Source organism: Mobula birostris, chromosome 18, assembly GCF_030028105.1.
Source record: "Mobula birostris isolate sMobBir1 chromosome 18, sMobBir1.hap1, whole genome shotgun sequence".
Lineage (NCBI taxonomy): Eukaryota > Metazoa > Chordata > Chondrichthyes > Myliobatiformes > Myliobatidae > Mobula > Mobula birostris.
The window spans coordinates 65905698-65920736 of NC_092387.1; the positions used below are offsets into that span (position 1 = coordinate 65905698).

The following is a 15039-nucleotide window of genomic DNA, read 5'->3' on the forward strand; positions in this document are numbered from 1 at the left end:
TGATCATGGCTGATCATCCAACTCACAACCCTGTACCAGCCTTCCCCCTCCCATACCCCCTGATCCCTTTAGCCACAAGGGCCATATCTAACTCCCTCTTAAATATAGCCAATGAACTGGCCTCAACTGTTTCCTGTGGCAGAGAATTCCACAGATTCACCACCCTCTGTGTGAAGAAGTTTTTCCTAATCTCGGTCCTAAAAGGCTTCCCCTTTATCCTCAAACTGTGACCCCTCGTTCTGGACTTCCCCAACATCAGGAACAATCTTCCTGCATCTAGCCTGTCCAATCCCCTTAGGATTTTATACGTTTCAATAAGATCCCCCCTCAATCTTCTAAATTCCAGACAGTATAAGCCTAGTTGATCCGCATTTAATAAGGCACCCCATGCAAGGCTTATTGAGAAAGCAAGAAGGCATGGGATCCAAGGGGACATTGCTTTGTGGATCCAGAAAGTCTCAAGGATCTGTGCTGGGACCATTGTTGTTTGCTGTCTACATCGATGATCTAGGTCATAATGTGGAAAATTGGATCAGTAAGTTTGCTGATGACACTAAGATTGGAGGCGTTGTGGTCAGCAAGGAAAGCTTTCAAAGCTTGCAGAGGGATGTGGACCAGCTGGAAAAATGTCAGATGGAATTTAACGCAGTTAAGTGTGAGGTGTTGCATTTTGGAAGGACAAATCAAGGTAGGACATACACAGTAAATGGTAGGGCACTGAACAGTGCGGAGGAACTAAGGGATCTGGGAGTTCAGATACATAATTCCCTGAAAGTGGTGTCACGGGTAGACAGGGTGGTAAAGAAGGCTTTTGGCATTCTGTCTTTCATAAATCAAAGTATTGAGTATAGGAGTTGGGATGTTATGGTGAGGTTATTTTAGACATTGGTGAAGCCAAATTTGGAGTATTGTGTGCAGTTCTGGTCACCTAACTATAGGAAGGATATCAGTACGATTGAAAGTGTGCAGAAGATTTACTAGGATGTTGCTGGGCCTTCAGGAGTTGTTACAGGGAAAGAGTGAACAGGTTAGGACTTTATTCCTTGCAGCATAGAAGAATGAGGGGAGATTTGATAGAGGTTTACAAAATTATGAGGGGCATAGACAGAGTAAATGCGAGTCGGCTCTTTCCACTTAGATTAGAAGAGATAAATACAAGAGGACATGGCTTTAGGGTGAAAGGGGAAAAACTTAGGGGGAACTTCTTCACTCAGAGGGTGGTGGGAGTGTGGAACAATCTGCCATCTGATGTGGTAATTCCGGGCTCACTCTTAAGTTTTAAGAACAAGTTGGATAGATTCACGGATGGGAGAGGTCTGGAGGGTTATGGACTGGGTGCGGGTCAATGGGACTAGCGGAATAATGTTTTGGCACAGACTAGAAGGGCCGAATGGCCTGTTTTCTGTGCTGTAGTGTTCTATGGTTCTATAAGAACTGGTTTGCCCACAGAAGGCAAAGAGTGGTTGTAGACGGGTCATATTCTGCATGGAGGCCGGTGACTAGTGGTGTTCCTCGGGGATCTGTTCTGGGACCCCTGATTTTTATAAATGACCTGGATGAGGAAGTGGAGGATTGGGTTAGTAAATTTGCTGATGACACAAAGGTTGAGTGTGTTGTGGATAGTGTGGAGGGCCATCAGAGGTTACAATGGGACATTGATAGGATGTAAAACTGGGCTGAGAAGTGGCAGATGGAGTTCAACCCAGATAAGTGTGAGGTGGTTCATTTTGGTTGGTCAAATATGATGGCAGAATATAGTATTAATGATGAGACTCTTGGCAGTGTGGAGGATCAGAGGGATCTGGGGGTCCGAGTCCATAGGACACTCACAGCTGCTACACAGGTTGACTCTGTGGTTAAGAAAGCATACGGTGTATTGGCCTTCATCAATCGTGGGATTGAGTTTAAGAGCTGAGAGGTAATGTTGCAGCTATATAGGACCCTGGTCAGACCCCACTTGGAGTACTGTGCTCAATTCTGGTCACCTCACTATAGGAAGGGCGTGGAAACCATAGAAAGGGTGCAGAGGAGATATACAAGGATGTTGCCTGGTTTGGGGAGCATGCCTTGAGAATGGGTTGAGTGAACTCGGCCTTTTCTCTTTGGAGTGATGGAGGATGAGAGGTGACTTGATAGAGATGTACAAGATAATGAGAGGCATTGATTGTGTGGATAGTCAGAGGCTTTTCCCCAGGGCTGAAATGGCTAACGCGAGAGGACACAGTTTTAAGGAGCTTGGAAGTAGGTACAGAGGAGATGTCAGGGGTAAGTTTTTTACACAGAGAGTGGTGAGTGCGTGGAATGGGCTGCCGGTGAAGGCGGTAATGACAGGGTCTTTTAAGAGACCCCTGGATGGCTACATGGAGCTTAGAAGAATAGAGGGCTATGGGTAAAGCCTAGGTAATTCTAAGGTAGGGACATGATCAGCACAGCTTTGTGGGCCAAAGGGCCTGTATTGTGCTGTAGGTTTTCCATGTTTCTGTTTCCATGTCTCATTGGAACGCACTGTCATGTACCCCATAACGGGAATAAAGAACCAGCAGAGGCGGAAAACACTTTGGAGTCCAGTATTGCTATAAAGTAATAATATTTATTAGTAACTAAGCAATACAGTAATATAAATGTAGATAAATCAAACAGGTTAGCAATGATTACATAAAAGTAAGTGTGGAACATATATGTATGAAAAACCAAGCTTCTTTAAGTCTAGGGGTAAAAAGATCCAGTCTTACGATGATGAGTAAAGTTCATTTCAGTTCAGTTCATGGTATTGAGTTGAGTAGTGATGGAGAGAGAGGGGGGAGAGATTTGAGTCTTCAGGTGAGCTGATGCTGTTGATCTCCTCGTTGTCCTTCGAAATCCTTTAAAAGTCACGGACTGTGACTTTAACAAAGGGGACTGGTTTTCTGTGGTGGAGCTATCCCCCAGGTGAGGGTGGACACATGGACAACTCCCCACCAGTCAACCCGTTTTTCCTTCTTTCCACTGCAAGAGCGATGGATCGATCCGCCTGATCGATCCTCCAAAACCCACATTTCTCTGCGGGCACAACAATGCTCATTCAGTGTCCAGAACATGTGTCTGAGGTCTATCATCTGACCTCCTATTTTATCTTACTGTGCTGAGCATCAACTGTCATTCAAATAACTCCTCCTTCCTCTCTCTGTGAAGAAATGCAAGCAGGCAAAAGTCCTTGAAGAAAGTATCAACAACCTGCCAAAAATCAGAACTTCAATTGTCCATTTAAATAACACCCTTGGTCACCATAGCAACTTACAAGCTGCTCAGTGCTGTCTCTAGCTCAGTAGAAATCCAAAAGTTAACCAGTTCCTTAAAGTGACAGTCCAACAGTTAGACTTCATCTCTCTCTCTTTTCAAAAGCAGAGTTAATAGGGGTAAACGAGCACAGTTTGTAGGGGTAATTCAGGGTCCCGTCACAGTACCTACTCAGAACCCCACGCAAGCATCCCCTGAACATTTGCCACATTTTTTCAGTATGTTTCCATGAGAACATCTGTTTCCAATTTATGCTTCCAAGTTCCTGCCTGATAGCCTCATATTTCGCCTTACTCCAATTAGACGCTTTCCTAACTTGTCTATTCCTACCCCTCTCCAATGGTAAAGGAGATAGAATTGTGATCACTATCTCCAAAATGCTCTCCCACTGAGAGATCTGACACCTGACCAGGTTCATTTCCCAATACCAGATCAAGTACAGCCTCTCTTCTTGTAGGCTTATCTACATATTGTGTCAAGAAACCTTCCTGAACACATCTAACAAACTCCACCCCATCTAAACCCCTCAACTCTAGGGAGATGTCAAACAATATTTGGGAAATCAAAATCTCCCACCACAACTCTTATTATTACTCCTTTCCAGAATCTGTCTCCCTATCTGCTCCTCGATGTCCCTGTTACTATTGGGTGGTCTATAAAAAGACATCCAGTAGAGTTATTGACCCCTTTCTGTTCCTAACTTCCACCCACAGAGACTCTGTAGACAATCCCTCCATGACTTCCTCCTTTTCTGCAGCAATGACACCATCTCTGATCAACAGTGCCATGCCCCCACCTCTTTTTCCTCCCTCCCTGTCCTTCCTGAAACATCTAAAGCCTGGCACTTGAAGTAGCCATTCCTGCCCCTGCACCATCCAAGTCTCTGTAATGGCCACATTATAGCTCCAAGTGCTGATCCATGCTCTAAGCTCATCTGCTTTATTCATGATACTCCTTGTATTAAAATAGACACATCTCAAACCATCGGACTGAGCTCGTCCCTTCCCTATCACCTGTCTATCCTGTCACTGGGACTGGATGAGATGTACCCTAGGCTACTGTGGGAAGCAAGGGAGGAGATTGCTGAGCCTCTGGCAATGATCTTTGCATCATCAATGAGGACGGGAGAGGTTGTGGAGGATTGCGGATATTGTTCCCTTATTCAAGAAAGGGAGTAGGGATAGCCCAGGAAATTATAGGCCAGTGAGTCTACTTCAGAGGTTGGTAAATTGATGGAAAATATCCTGAGAGGCTGGATTAATGAACATTCAGAGGCATAATATGATTAGGAATAGTCAGCATGGCTTTGGCAAAGGCAGGTCATGCCTTACAAGCCTGATTGAATTTTGAGGATTTGACTAAACACATTGATGAAGGAAGAGCAGTAGATGTTGTGTATATGGATTTCAGCAAGGCGATTGATAAAGTACCCCATGCAGGGCTTATTGAGAAAGTAAGGAGATATGGGATCCAAGGGGACATTGCTTTGTGGATCCAGAAATGGCTTGCCCACAGAAGGCAAAGAGTGGTTGTAGATGGGTCATATTCTGCATAGAGGCCAGTGACCAGTGGTGTGCCTCAGGGCTTTGTTTTGGGACTCCTACTCTGATTTTTATAAATGACATGGATGAGGAAATGGAGGGACGGATTAGTAAATTTGCTGATGACACAAAGGTTGGGGCTGTTGTGGATAGTGTGGAGGGCTGTCAGAGGTTATAGCGGGACATTGATAGGATGCAAAACTGGGCTGAGAAGTGGCATATGGCATTTAACCCAGATAAGTGTGAGGTGGTTCATTTTGGTAGGTCAAATATGATGGCAGAATATAGCATTAATGGTAAGACTCTTGGCAGTGTGGAGGATCAGAGGGATCTTGGGGTCCAAGTCCATTGGACACTCAAAGCTGCTACGCAGGTTGACTCTGTGGTTAAGAAGGCATACGGTGTATTGGCCTTCATCAATCGTGGGATTGAGTTTAAGAGCCGAGAGGTAATGTTGCAGCTATATAGGACCCTGGTCAGACCCCACTTGGAGTACTGTGCTCATTTCTGGTCGCCTCACTACAGGAAGGACATGGAAACCACAGAAAGATGCAGAGGAGATTTACAAGGATGTTGCCTGGTTTGGGGAGCATGCCTTATGAGAATAGGTTGAGTGAATTTGGCCTTTTCTCCTTGGAGCGACAGAAGAATGAGAGGTGACCTGATAGAGATGTACAAGATAATGAGAGGCATTGATCGTTTGGATAGTCAGAGGTTTTTTCCCAGGACTGAACTGGCTAGCACGAGAGGACATAGTTTTAAGGTGCTTGGAAGTAGGTACAGAGATGTCAGGGGTAAGTTTTTCTTACGCAGAGGCTGGCGAGTGCGTGGAATGGGCTGTCGGCAGTGGAAACGATAGAGTCTTTTATGAGACTCCAGGATGACTACATGGAGCTTAGAAAAAGAGGGCTATGTGTAAAGCCTACGTAGTTCTAAGGTAGGGACATGTTTGGCACAGCTTTGTGGGCCAAAGGGCCTATATTGTGCTGTAGGTTTTTATTTTAAATGTAGTTATTGAATATATATATATATATATATATATAGCTTTGCATAGAGACAAAGAACTAATATTTTCAAGCATGTATATTTATTTGGAACAATAATTTAAACTCTCACTATCTTCTTGCTAACTTAGATTAGATTTTTGGGCTCCAAGTAAATTAAGTACATGTTAAAGGATCAGCAATGACCAAAGATCTAATGGTGTAGTGAAAACCTGTTACTCACTAGAGCAACTTTGCACAGAATCCAACAAAGCACTGAAATTATCAAGCAATTGGAAATTATCCACAAGCTTGGTAACACACCAATGTTACTCGATGGCCAATCTTGCAGTGGAATGCCATACCCTTCACTGCTTTTCTCCAGTGGCCCTCCAACCCTTAGTTTTCCCTCCCACCCTTGGCTGCTTCCACAATCAAGTCATAATCATACATCACAGAAATATGCCCTTTGACCCAAATGGTCCATGCTGACTAAGATGTCCCAGCCATGTTAGTCCTATTTGCAAGCACTTAAACCTTTGCAATCTAAGTACGTGTCCAACTGTCTATTCTCAGTAAGTTCTTGATCATAACCACTCTGAGTGGAAACTTTTTGCAGGGTGCCCCAGTTTCCTCCCACATTCCAAAGACCTACCAGTTTTTTTTAAGATTATGAGGACACACAGTCCTCTTTTATTGTCATTTAGTAATGCATGCATTAAGAAATGATACAATGTTCCTAGTTAGTAGGTTAACTAGTCATTGTAAATTGTCCTATGATTAAGTTAGGGTTAAATGGGGGGAGAGGGGAGGAGGAAGAGTTGCTGGGTGGTGCAAAGGGGCAGAAGGGCCTATCCAAATGCCTTTTAAGAGTCCCGAATAGATCTGCTTCTACCATCACCCCAGGCAGCACATTCCTTGCAACCACCACTCTGTAAAAAATTTGCCTTGCATGTCTTGTTTAATAACCCCCTCAGCTTGAGCGCATTCCCTCTGGGACATTTTGACCCTGGGACAGAGATACTGTCTTGTCTACGCCTCTCATAATCTTATAAACCTCTATCCGATCCCCCTCAGCTTCTGCTGCTCCAGAGAAAACCCATTTGTCCAATGTCTTGGTACATGCCCTCTAATCCAGGCAGCATCCTGGTAAACCTCTTCTGTACCCTCTCCAAAACCGACACCTTTCCTATAATAGGGAGACCAGTAATGTGCAGTTATTTTTTGAAATTCTTATTTTGCAAGCAGTCATACAAAACATTAATCAAAGAATGAAAACTGAAGATAGTTTTATTAAAAAAAATTAACTCACATGGTTTATTCAATGAGCTGCTTATGAAGCATCCACAATTGTTGCTCTTAAGGAATCTCATACAGAACAAATACTGAAATGCTGATACGCAAACTGGACTAAAATGCCAGAAGTATTTTTTAAAAAAGATAAATCTCCAGCATGTATTTGCAAGTTTTCCATTAGATATATTTTACATTAAATATGTATTTCAATCAAAAACAATTTATTTTAAATATCAACTTGGCCTGGAAAGAATGATACATTTCCAGAGAATTCACTAGAGATTTCAAACATAAAAAAGTACTGAAACTACACACTCTGAGTTAAACCATTTATATTTTTAAAAAATGGACTTCTGTAAATTGACTACTAATTGGGATTAAACAGTTCATGTTCATTCACTGTCGAATTTGATAGAGTTCACCGTCATGGCGATGGAACCACCACGATAGCTTCCACGTTTTTTCTTTGTTTTCTCGTGCCTAAAAGATTTGCCTCTTGTGAACTTTAAGTCATGATTTGCCTTTTCACCCCAGTCTCCTGATGCCCCTCGCTGTAAATAAAAACGACCAATGAAAATACTGCAGAAATTCAAGGACTGCTTTTAAAAACTTTCAAATCCTCAAATGCCCGATACTGTCCAGATTTCACAGAGTTCTCTGATGTACAATCTGTTCAGTCAGGTATATAAAATTAGCTCTGCAGTCAGGTAAACTATTCAAACCACAACAGTTTAGTCAGTGATACCAAGGTTAGATATTGAGGAGAGAAAAAGATTCAAGATTGTTTATTGTCATTCTTCAGTACGAGTATAAAGGAGAACAAAATGATTGTTACCCTGGATCTGATGCAGCATAAAAAAAACATAATAAATATAAAACAATGTACAAATATCTGTTACACTGTGGCTGTTGAGATTAGCTTATATCCATAGACTGATTGTACATACATAAAGTGACACTAGGCACAGCAGTATCTGTACTGACAGGACAGGAAATGATAAAATGACAGAACAAAGTCACCCTTTGCAAAAAGCATTAAAAATAATCACGAGCTTTCTTTCAATGTTTTGATATGCCCCTAACCCACAGAGGCATGTTGATCAGCACTTGCGTGCACTCTAAAATTACAGGCAAATTTTAAATTGGATATAACTAAACGAATTTAATTGTAGGTATAAATTCACAGGATGCTCAGCTAGCAGATCTAAGGACCCCATTCTCTCACTTACATTCATCACCATATCTTCACACTGTGATTAATTCCCTGTGTAACCTGGGCCTCTAGCCTTTTCAGATATTACGTGAAGAGATGTACGTATCATCTACCAAAAAGGTATAGGTAGTTAGGAACTATGACTAGGAGTAGGCCATTCAACCTCTCAATTCTGCCCTACCCTGAATCTACTCATCTCTGCTTTAAAAATGCTCAAACATTAGATATATTAGTCACATGTCCATCAAAACATGGCAATATGTCACTTGCACCAGCAGTCTGATTATGTGTGAAGTGTAGACAAGTGTCGCCATATTTCCGGTGCCAACATAACAAGCCCACAACTCACTAACCAAAGGAAACCCAGGCAGTCATGGGGAGAATGTTAAAAAAAAACCCTATATACACAGCAGCAGGACCCAAATCGCTGGCACTGTAAAGTGCAAAGCTACCGTGACAGTGCTGCCCCCTGCTTCAACACCCTCGGGGAGGACATTTCTAGACTCCAAATATAGGTGGCGATGCTTTATTTTCAAATAGAGATCCTTGAATTTTTACACAAAAGGAAACATCCCTCCAAATCCACTCTTTCAAGGCCCTCAGAATCTTACTGTCAAATCTCCTCTCACTCTGCTAGACTCCAGAAGACAACGATGATACACAGCCACGACTGAAAAATTTCCACAAATATATCAATTTTTGAACCACACATGGCATTTCATTGGGGAAAATGATAATGTTTCTCATTTGTTTTTTTCTGTTCATTCACAAGGTGTGACAAGACAGGTAGTTATTCTTCTCCATTAACTGTCCTGGCATCAAGTGCCTTGCAGGCATATTCCAGGGAGAAAGTTCACCACAGTCACAATCAGCACATAAAAACTGCCAGATGGGTTTCCCAAAGAGATCAGTGATGCAGAATACAATCTGGTAGCATCCCTGTCACACTTGATCTATATTGCTATGTTGGTGCTGGAATGTGTGGTGACACTTGTGGGCTGCCCCCAGCACACCCTCAGGTGTGTAAGTTCTAATGCAAATTATGCATTTCGCTACATGCTTTGATGTACATGTGATAAATTAAACTTGAACCTTGAATATTTCTGATGTGATAATAATCAGCTAGCATTTTCAGATTAGTAATCCGTAACTTATCAAGCTTCAGTGCTATAACTAGCAGTAAATTATAACTTTAAATATGGAGCTTTGAAAGTACAGCCCCAGTACAAACTTACCTTCGCAGTAAATGAGTTATTTGAAAACCGTGGATCAATTTCAACTTCATCTTCTCTTACTCTACGGAAAGGAGTATTAGGTTGAGGCTTGTTTATACAAAAGAAAAATAGGGAACAAAGCATATTAACACAATACACATTTTACACTTTGGGTAAGTAAGTAAAAGGATCTTCCACCCACTCTTCCCATCATCACAAGAAGCTGCAGTTTAGTGCTGTATTAAACAGTTACTGTGACAGCAATTTTCACCAGCCACACTGTAGTGATTCTTTACCACTAACCCTGCAAATTAAGGCAAAACATTTTGACTCAACTGCATTCTACTGGAAAGCCAACGCTACATGTGACAAGGCAAGTTAGAGGAAGAGATAATTCACTGCAGGTTCCTGCTCATTAAATATTTTTCATAGGCGCAAAATTATGCATGACAAATCATATCTATATACTGAAATCAAATACTCAAGACAAAACGGCTGCATCCATCACTTATAAATACTCAACTGATTTGCAAAAAGGAACTAGAGAGATTGCAGCTGTTACCATTTACTTGAGTCTTTTTGTTATTTGATACTAATCAGCTCCGAAGATGCAGTTTAAGCTGGGAAAGGTATAACACAGTAACCTCAGATCTGCGAATGTTATAGCAGAATGTACACTCAGTGGCCACTTTATTAGCTACACCTGCTTTTTCATGCCAATATCTAATCAGTCAAACATGTGGCAGCAATTCAATGCACAAAAACATGCAGACAGGGTCAAGAGCTCTTGTATATGCCAAACATCAAAATGGGAAAGAAATGTGATCTAAGTGACTTTGACTGTGGCATGATCGTTGGTGACAGACAAAAGTGGTTTGAGTATCACAAACTGCTGATTGCCTGGGATTTTCAAGCATGACAGTCTGGAGAGTTTACAGAGAATGATGCAAAAAAACATAAAACATCCAGAGAGCAGTGCTATGGGCATTAATATCTTGTTAATGAGAGGTCAGAGGAGAATGGCCTGACTGGTTCAAGCTGACAAAGGGTTACAGTAACTCAAGTAACCACACATTACAATAGTGGTGTGCAGAAGAGCATTCTGAATGCACATGTCGAACTTTGAAGTGGAGGGGCTACAGCAGCAGAAGACAGCATACAGAAAAATACTCAGTGGCCACTTTACAAAATATTTCTGAGAGCATTTCCCCAACAGAACCCCTAAATAATCATGAAGAAAAGTAATGTTATGGATATGAGGTAAAACAAAAAAAGTTAGATGTTTTAGAGCAGACAGCCTTGCAGAATGTGGGTATGGAATACGTTTGAACAAACCAATGAGGCGACAGTGTCAACATGCAGTCCGCAGCTAATTTCACTCAGTGATGATATCGTTGGTTATGGTTCTTTGTCTCCTCCCCCACTAGGTAATGGAAATTTAACAGTGCATATTTCCATTTTCCATCTATTCCATTGCTAGAACTGCACACGGCCAGCTGGCAGGCAAAACTACATAGTGTCCTCTTGAAGAATGAGAAAGATGCAGCCTTTAAGTCAAGGTACTTAAGTCCAGTGGAAGTGCAAGCCTTTAAAAAGGCAGATAAACATAATGCTCGAACAAATGGGGCAAAATACATAATTATAAGGAATCCAACCTTAGCTCCAGGCGTTATCTTGGTTTGGTTTTTCTAAAAACAGTGATAAAATTAGCGTTATATATTGAATGATAGGTTCAATTCAATACGTCTATAGAAAACGAACAAATGTCTCTTTGTTCAAAATCTGATCTCCATGCACGTTTTAAACTCATATTAAGCTTATTTTTACTTCCAAAGAAAAATTTCAAAATGAAATATTCTCAACATGCCCTCACCTTTTTTGCTTTTGGAACTGTGTTTGGAGTTTTTCGCACTTTCTGGCTTGCCATATTCACATTGCCTGAAGACGCCATTTCCTTCTTCGCTTTGCTATTTACTGTATCTGAGGAGAAATACAATTACAACTATTACAGACAGGTAAGAAACCCATGTACAGCTGTTTCTTACCTAGGAGGCAATAATTCACAACTGGCTTAGATGGCACATGCTCACTGGAGCGCATTATTTCTGTCAGACTATTATTAAAAAAGAAAGTGACATTCGACTGCACCTCTTCCTACAGATGCTGCCTGGCCTGCTGCGTTCACCAGCAACTTTGATGTGCAGAATTCCTGTTGTTAACATAATAATGGTCCTTTACTTCCAGTCGAAGGAAGGACAGTGAGCCCCTGTTGGGGAAAGGAAATGCTTCAGAGATAACATCAAAATTGGCTCGAAGAAATTCAACATTACATCTAAACACTCGGAAGACTCAGTACTCAGTAGATACACCTGGAAGAAATCTGTTCAAGGGGGATCTGTGCTACATGGGAACGACCTCCACTGTGCTGCAAAGAACAAGCAGCTATGAGTGGGGACTGAATAACCAGAAGACCTAACCACTAACCACAGTCACCACTTACTCATGCCCACAATGCACCAGAATACGTAGATCCCGGATTGGCCTTTACAACCACCTGAGGACCCACCAATAAACAACCCCTCACAAGAACATCACACTTGACTCAAATGATCACACTACTACTACTACTAGTGGTGGTAAATAAGGGCCACTTGGACCAACTGTGTTGGCCCAGCAATGTTCCCTCTAATTTTATTTTTACAGCTGTGCTGACCAACCATTGCTCTGAGCAGGATTATTTTTTAAATAAACAGAGCCTGAAAACTATACAGCACTTTAGACAACACACATAAAAGTTGCTGGTGAACGCAGCAGGCCAGGCAGCATCTATAGGAAGAGGTGCAGTCGATGTTTCAGACCCAGACCCTTCGTCAGGACTAACTGAAAGAAGAGCTAGTAATAGATTTGAAAGTGGGAGGGGGAGGAGAGATTCAAAATGATAGGAGAAGACAGGAGGGGGAGGGATGGAGCCAAGAGCTGGGCAGTTGATTGGCAAAAGGGATATGAGAGGATCATGGGACAGGAGGCCTAGGGAAAAAGAAAAGAGGGAGTGGGGGAAAAACCCAGAGGATGGGCAAGGGGTATAGTGACAGGGACAGAGGGAGAAAAAGGAGAGAGTGAAAAAGAATGTGTGTATATTAATAAATATCGGATGGGGTACGAGGGGAAGTGGGGCATTAGTGGAAGTTAGAGAAGTCAATGTTCATGCCATCAGGTTGGAGGCTACCCAGATGGAATATAAGGCGTTGCTCCTCCAACCAGAGTGTGGCTTCATCTTTACAGTAGAGGAGGCTGTGGATAGACATATCAGAATGGGAATGGGACGTGGAATTAAAATGTGTGGCCACCGGAAGATCCTGCTTTCTCTGGCGGACAGAGCGTAAGTGTTCAGCGAAACGATCTCCCAGTCTGCATTGGGTCTCGCCAATATATAGAAGCCCACATCGGGAGCACCGGACGCAGTATATCACCCCTGCCAACTCACAGGTGAAGTGTTGCCTCACCTGGAAGGACTGTCTGGGGCCCTGAATGGTGGTAAAGGAGGAAGTGTAAGGGCATGTGTAGCACTTGTTCCGCTTACACGGGTAAGTGCCAGGAGGGAGATCAGTGGGGAGGGATGGGGGGAACGAATGGACAAGGGAGTCGCATAGGGAGCGATCCCTGCGGAAAGCAGAGAGGAGGGGGGAGAGAAAGATGCGCTTACTGGTGGGATCCCGTTGGAAGTGGCGGAAGTTATGGAGAATTATATGTTGAACCCGGAGGCTGGTGGGGTGGTAGGTGAGGACAAGGGGAACCCTATTCTTAGTGGGGTGGCAGGAGGATGGAGTGACAGCAGATGTGTGTGAAATGTTTTCTTTGTAATATGAATATTTAGAATAAAATTGAAAAATCACATCCTTTTAAGAGTATAATAAAATACAGTACAAGAAAAATCTTCTATGTTGCATACAATGGGACAGCAGTTTATTAACAATGACTTCTATTCTGTTGTGTTGGGCACGTGGCCAAGTGGTTAAGGCGTTCGTCTAGTTATCTCAAGGTTGCTAGTTCGAGCCTCAGCTGTGGTAGTGTGTTTGTGCCCATGAGCAAAGCACTTAATCACATATTGCTCTAGTCTGTGCGAGGATTGGCGCCCCACACAAACTTCCAATCTGCACCTTGTAAGGCATGAAAATGCCCAACGCAGGCCACTCATGGTCTGAGTTGACGTTCTCCTCCCCCATTCTGTACTTATTGTTGCAATTTGTAAGTGCTGTAAGTTGAAACAATAATGTAAATACATTGAAACTAGTCTAAAATACTTTAAAGGTTGTTGCATCTTTATTATTTGCTGAGAGGGAAGTGTGGTCCGTACGCTTGTCCTATATGCCTGGGATTGGCTCAAAGCCCTTTAATCTCCTCCTGTCCTTGTATGTGGATTGCATTAAAACTATTGGTGTTCAATTTTATGAATTTTGAAGAAAACAAAGAGAATTTGAGTTCTATCTTTGATATCTCTTTATTTTTCCTTTTCAGAGTTCTTTTAAAGACCCTGACCTGGAGTTACACACTAACTTTGGTTCTTTGTAGAAATGGGACCCACTCTCAGGGTCTCACGCCGGCCACCTTTTGATATGCCAACGACACGGCCTGGAAGACTAACACACTTTCAGGGTGCCGGATTTTCGTGGTTCTGGAGGCAGGTGGATTAGAGGTCAGTGCTGCTGCCTGATGTAACGTGGGAGTACAAGGAAGATCGAAAGCAGCAAAAAAGAGCTCGGAAAAAGCAACGTAACAGACCTTTAACACCATAAATTACCGAGTTGTTTTGTTATGTCTCCCCTCTCGCTGTGAAATGGGGACAACTCTTTTCCTGAGGGGGAGGGGAGAGGGAGGGGGGCGAGATTGAATTACCGGGTGAATGAGTAGTCTTTGGGGTACTGCAAGTCTGTGTCTTTATTGATGCTTTGCTGCACGCTTGAGTGCTCAGTGGAGGGTGCAGATGCTGTTTTGTTGGTGGGGAAGGGGGGCCATCGGGGTTCTAACATTTAACTGTCATCCATTCTTTGGGGCACTCCTCGTTTTCATGGATGTTGTGAAGAAAAAGAATTTCAGGATGTATATTGTATACATTAAATGTACCCATTGAAACCTACTGAATATTAGCAGAATGAAGGAATTGAGGTCCTCAAATCAACTGCACAAAGGAGTGCTGTAGCCCTGTCAGTAACTGCACAGAAAATAATTTGTACACCAGCACAATAGCTCCCTATTAGATTAATTAATTTAAAGGATTCCCCATGTGATCTACAGCAACCATTGATCAAAAAAACTCAGCTTAATTAAACTTTCTACGTAGCAAAGAGCCTCCAGATCCAGCAGTGTGTTCACAAATCTCCCTTGCATACTCCCTAACACAATTCCTCTAGCAATATAGTGATCAGAACCAAAAGCCAGGGGCTCCCAACCTGGGGTCCATGGACCACTTGGTTAATGGTAGGGGTCTAGACATAAAAAAAGATTGGGAGCCCCTCCCA

At 42.5% G+C, this 15039-nt stretch overlaps 1 protein-coding gene across 6 annotated transcripts in view; it reads right to left on the reverse strand.

Moving 5' to 3' along the window:
• Positions 1–7072: 7072 nt before the first annotated feature.
• nolc1 (nucleolar and coiled-body phosphoprotein 1) overlaps positions 7073–15039 on the reverse strand; it is a 39112-nt gene continuing 31145 nt past the window's right edge. For 2 of the 6 annotated variants that reach the window (XM_072282854.1, XM_072282853.1), the window contains exons 11-14: positions 11397–11503; positions 11179–11211; positions 9545–9631; positions 7073–7647 (exon numbers count right to left, since the gene is read on the reverse strand). In XM_072282854.1, coding sequence (XP_072138955.1) covers positions 7489–7647; positions 9545–9631; positions 11179–11211; positions 11397–11503 — 386 coding nt within the window. In that variant the 3' untranslated portion in view covers positions 7073–7488. Of the gene's footprint in view, positions 7648–9543; positions 9632–11178; positions 11214–11396; positions 11504–15039 lie in introns of those variants that run through there. The other 4 variants (XM_072282856.1, XM_072282855.1, XM_072282858.1 and 1 more) reach the window with 4 other exon arrangements.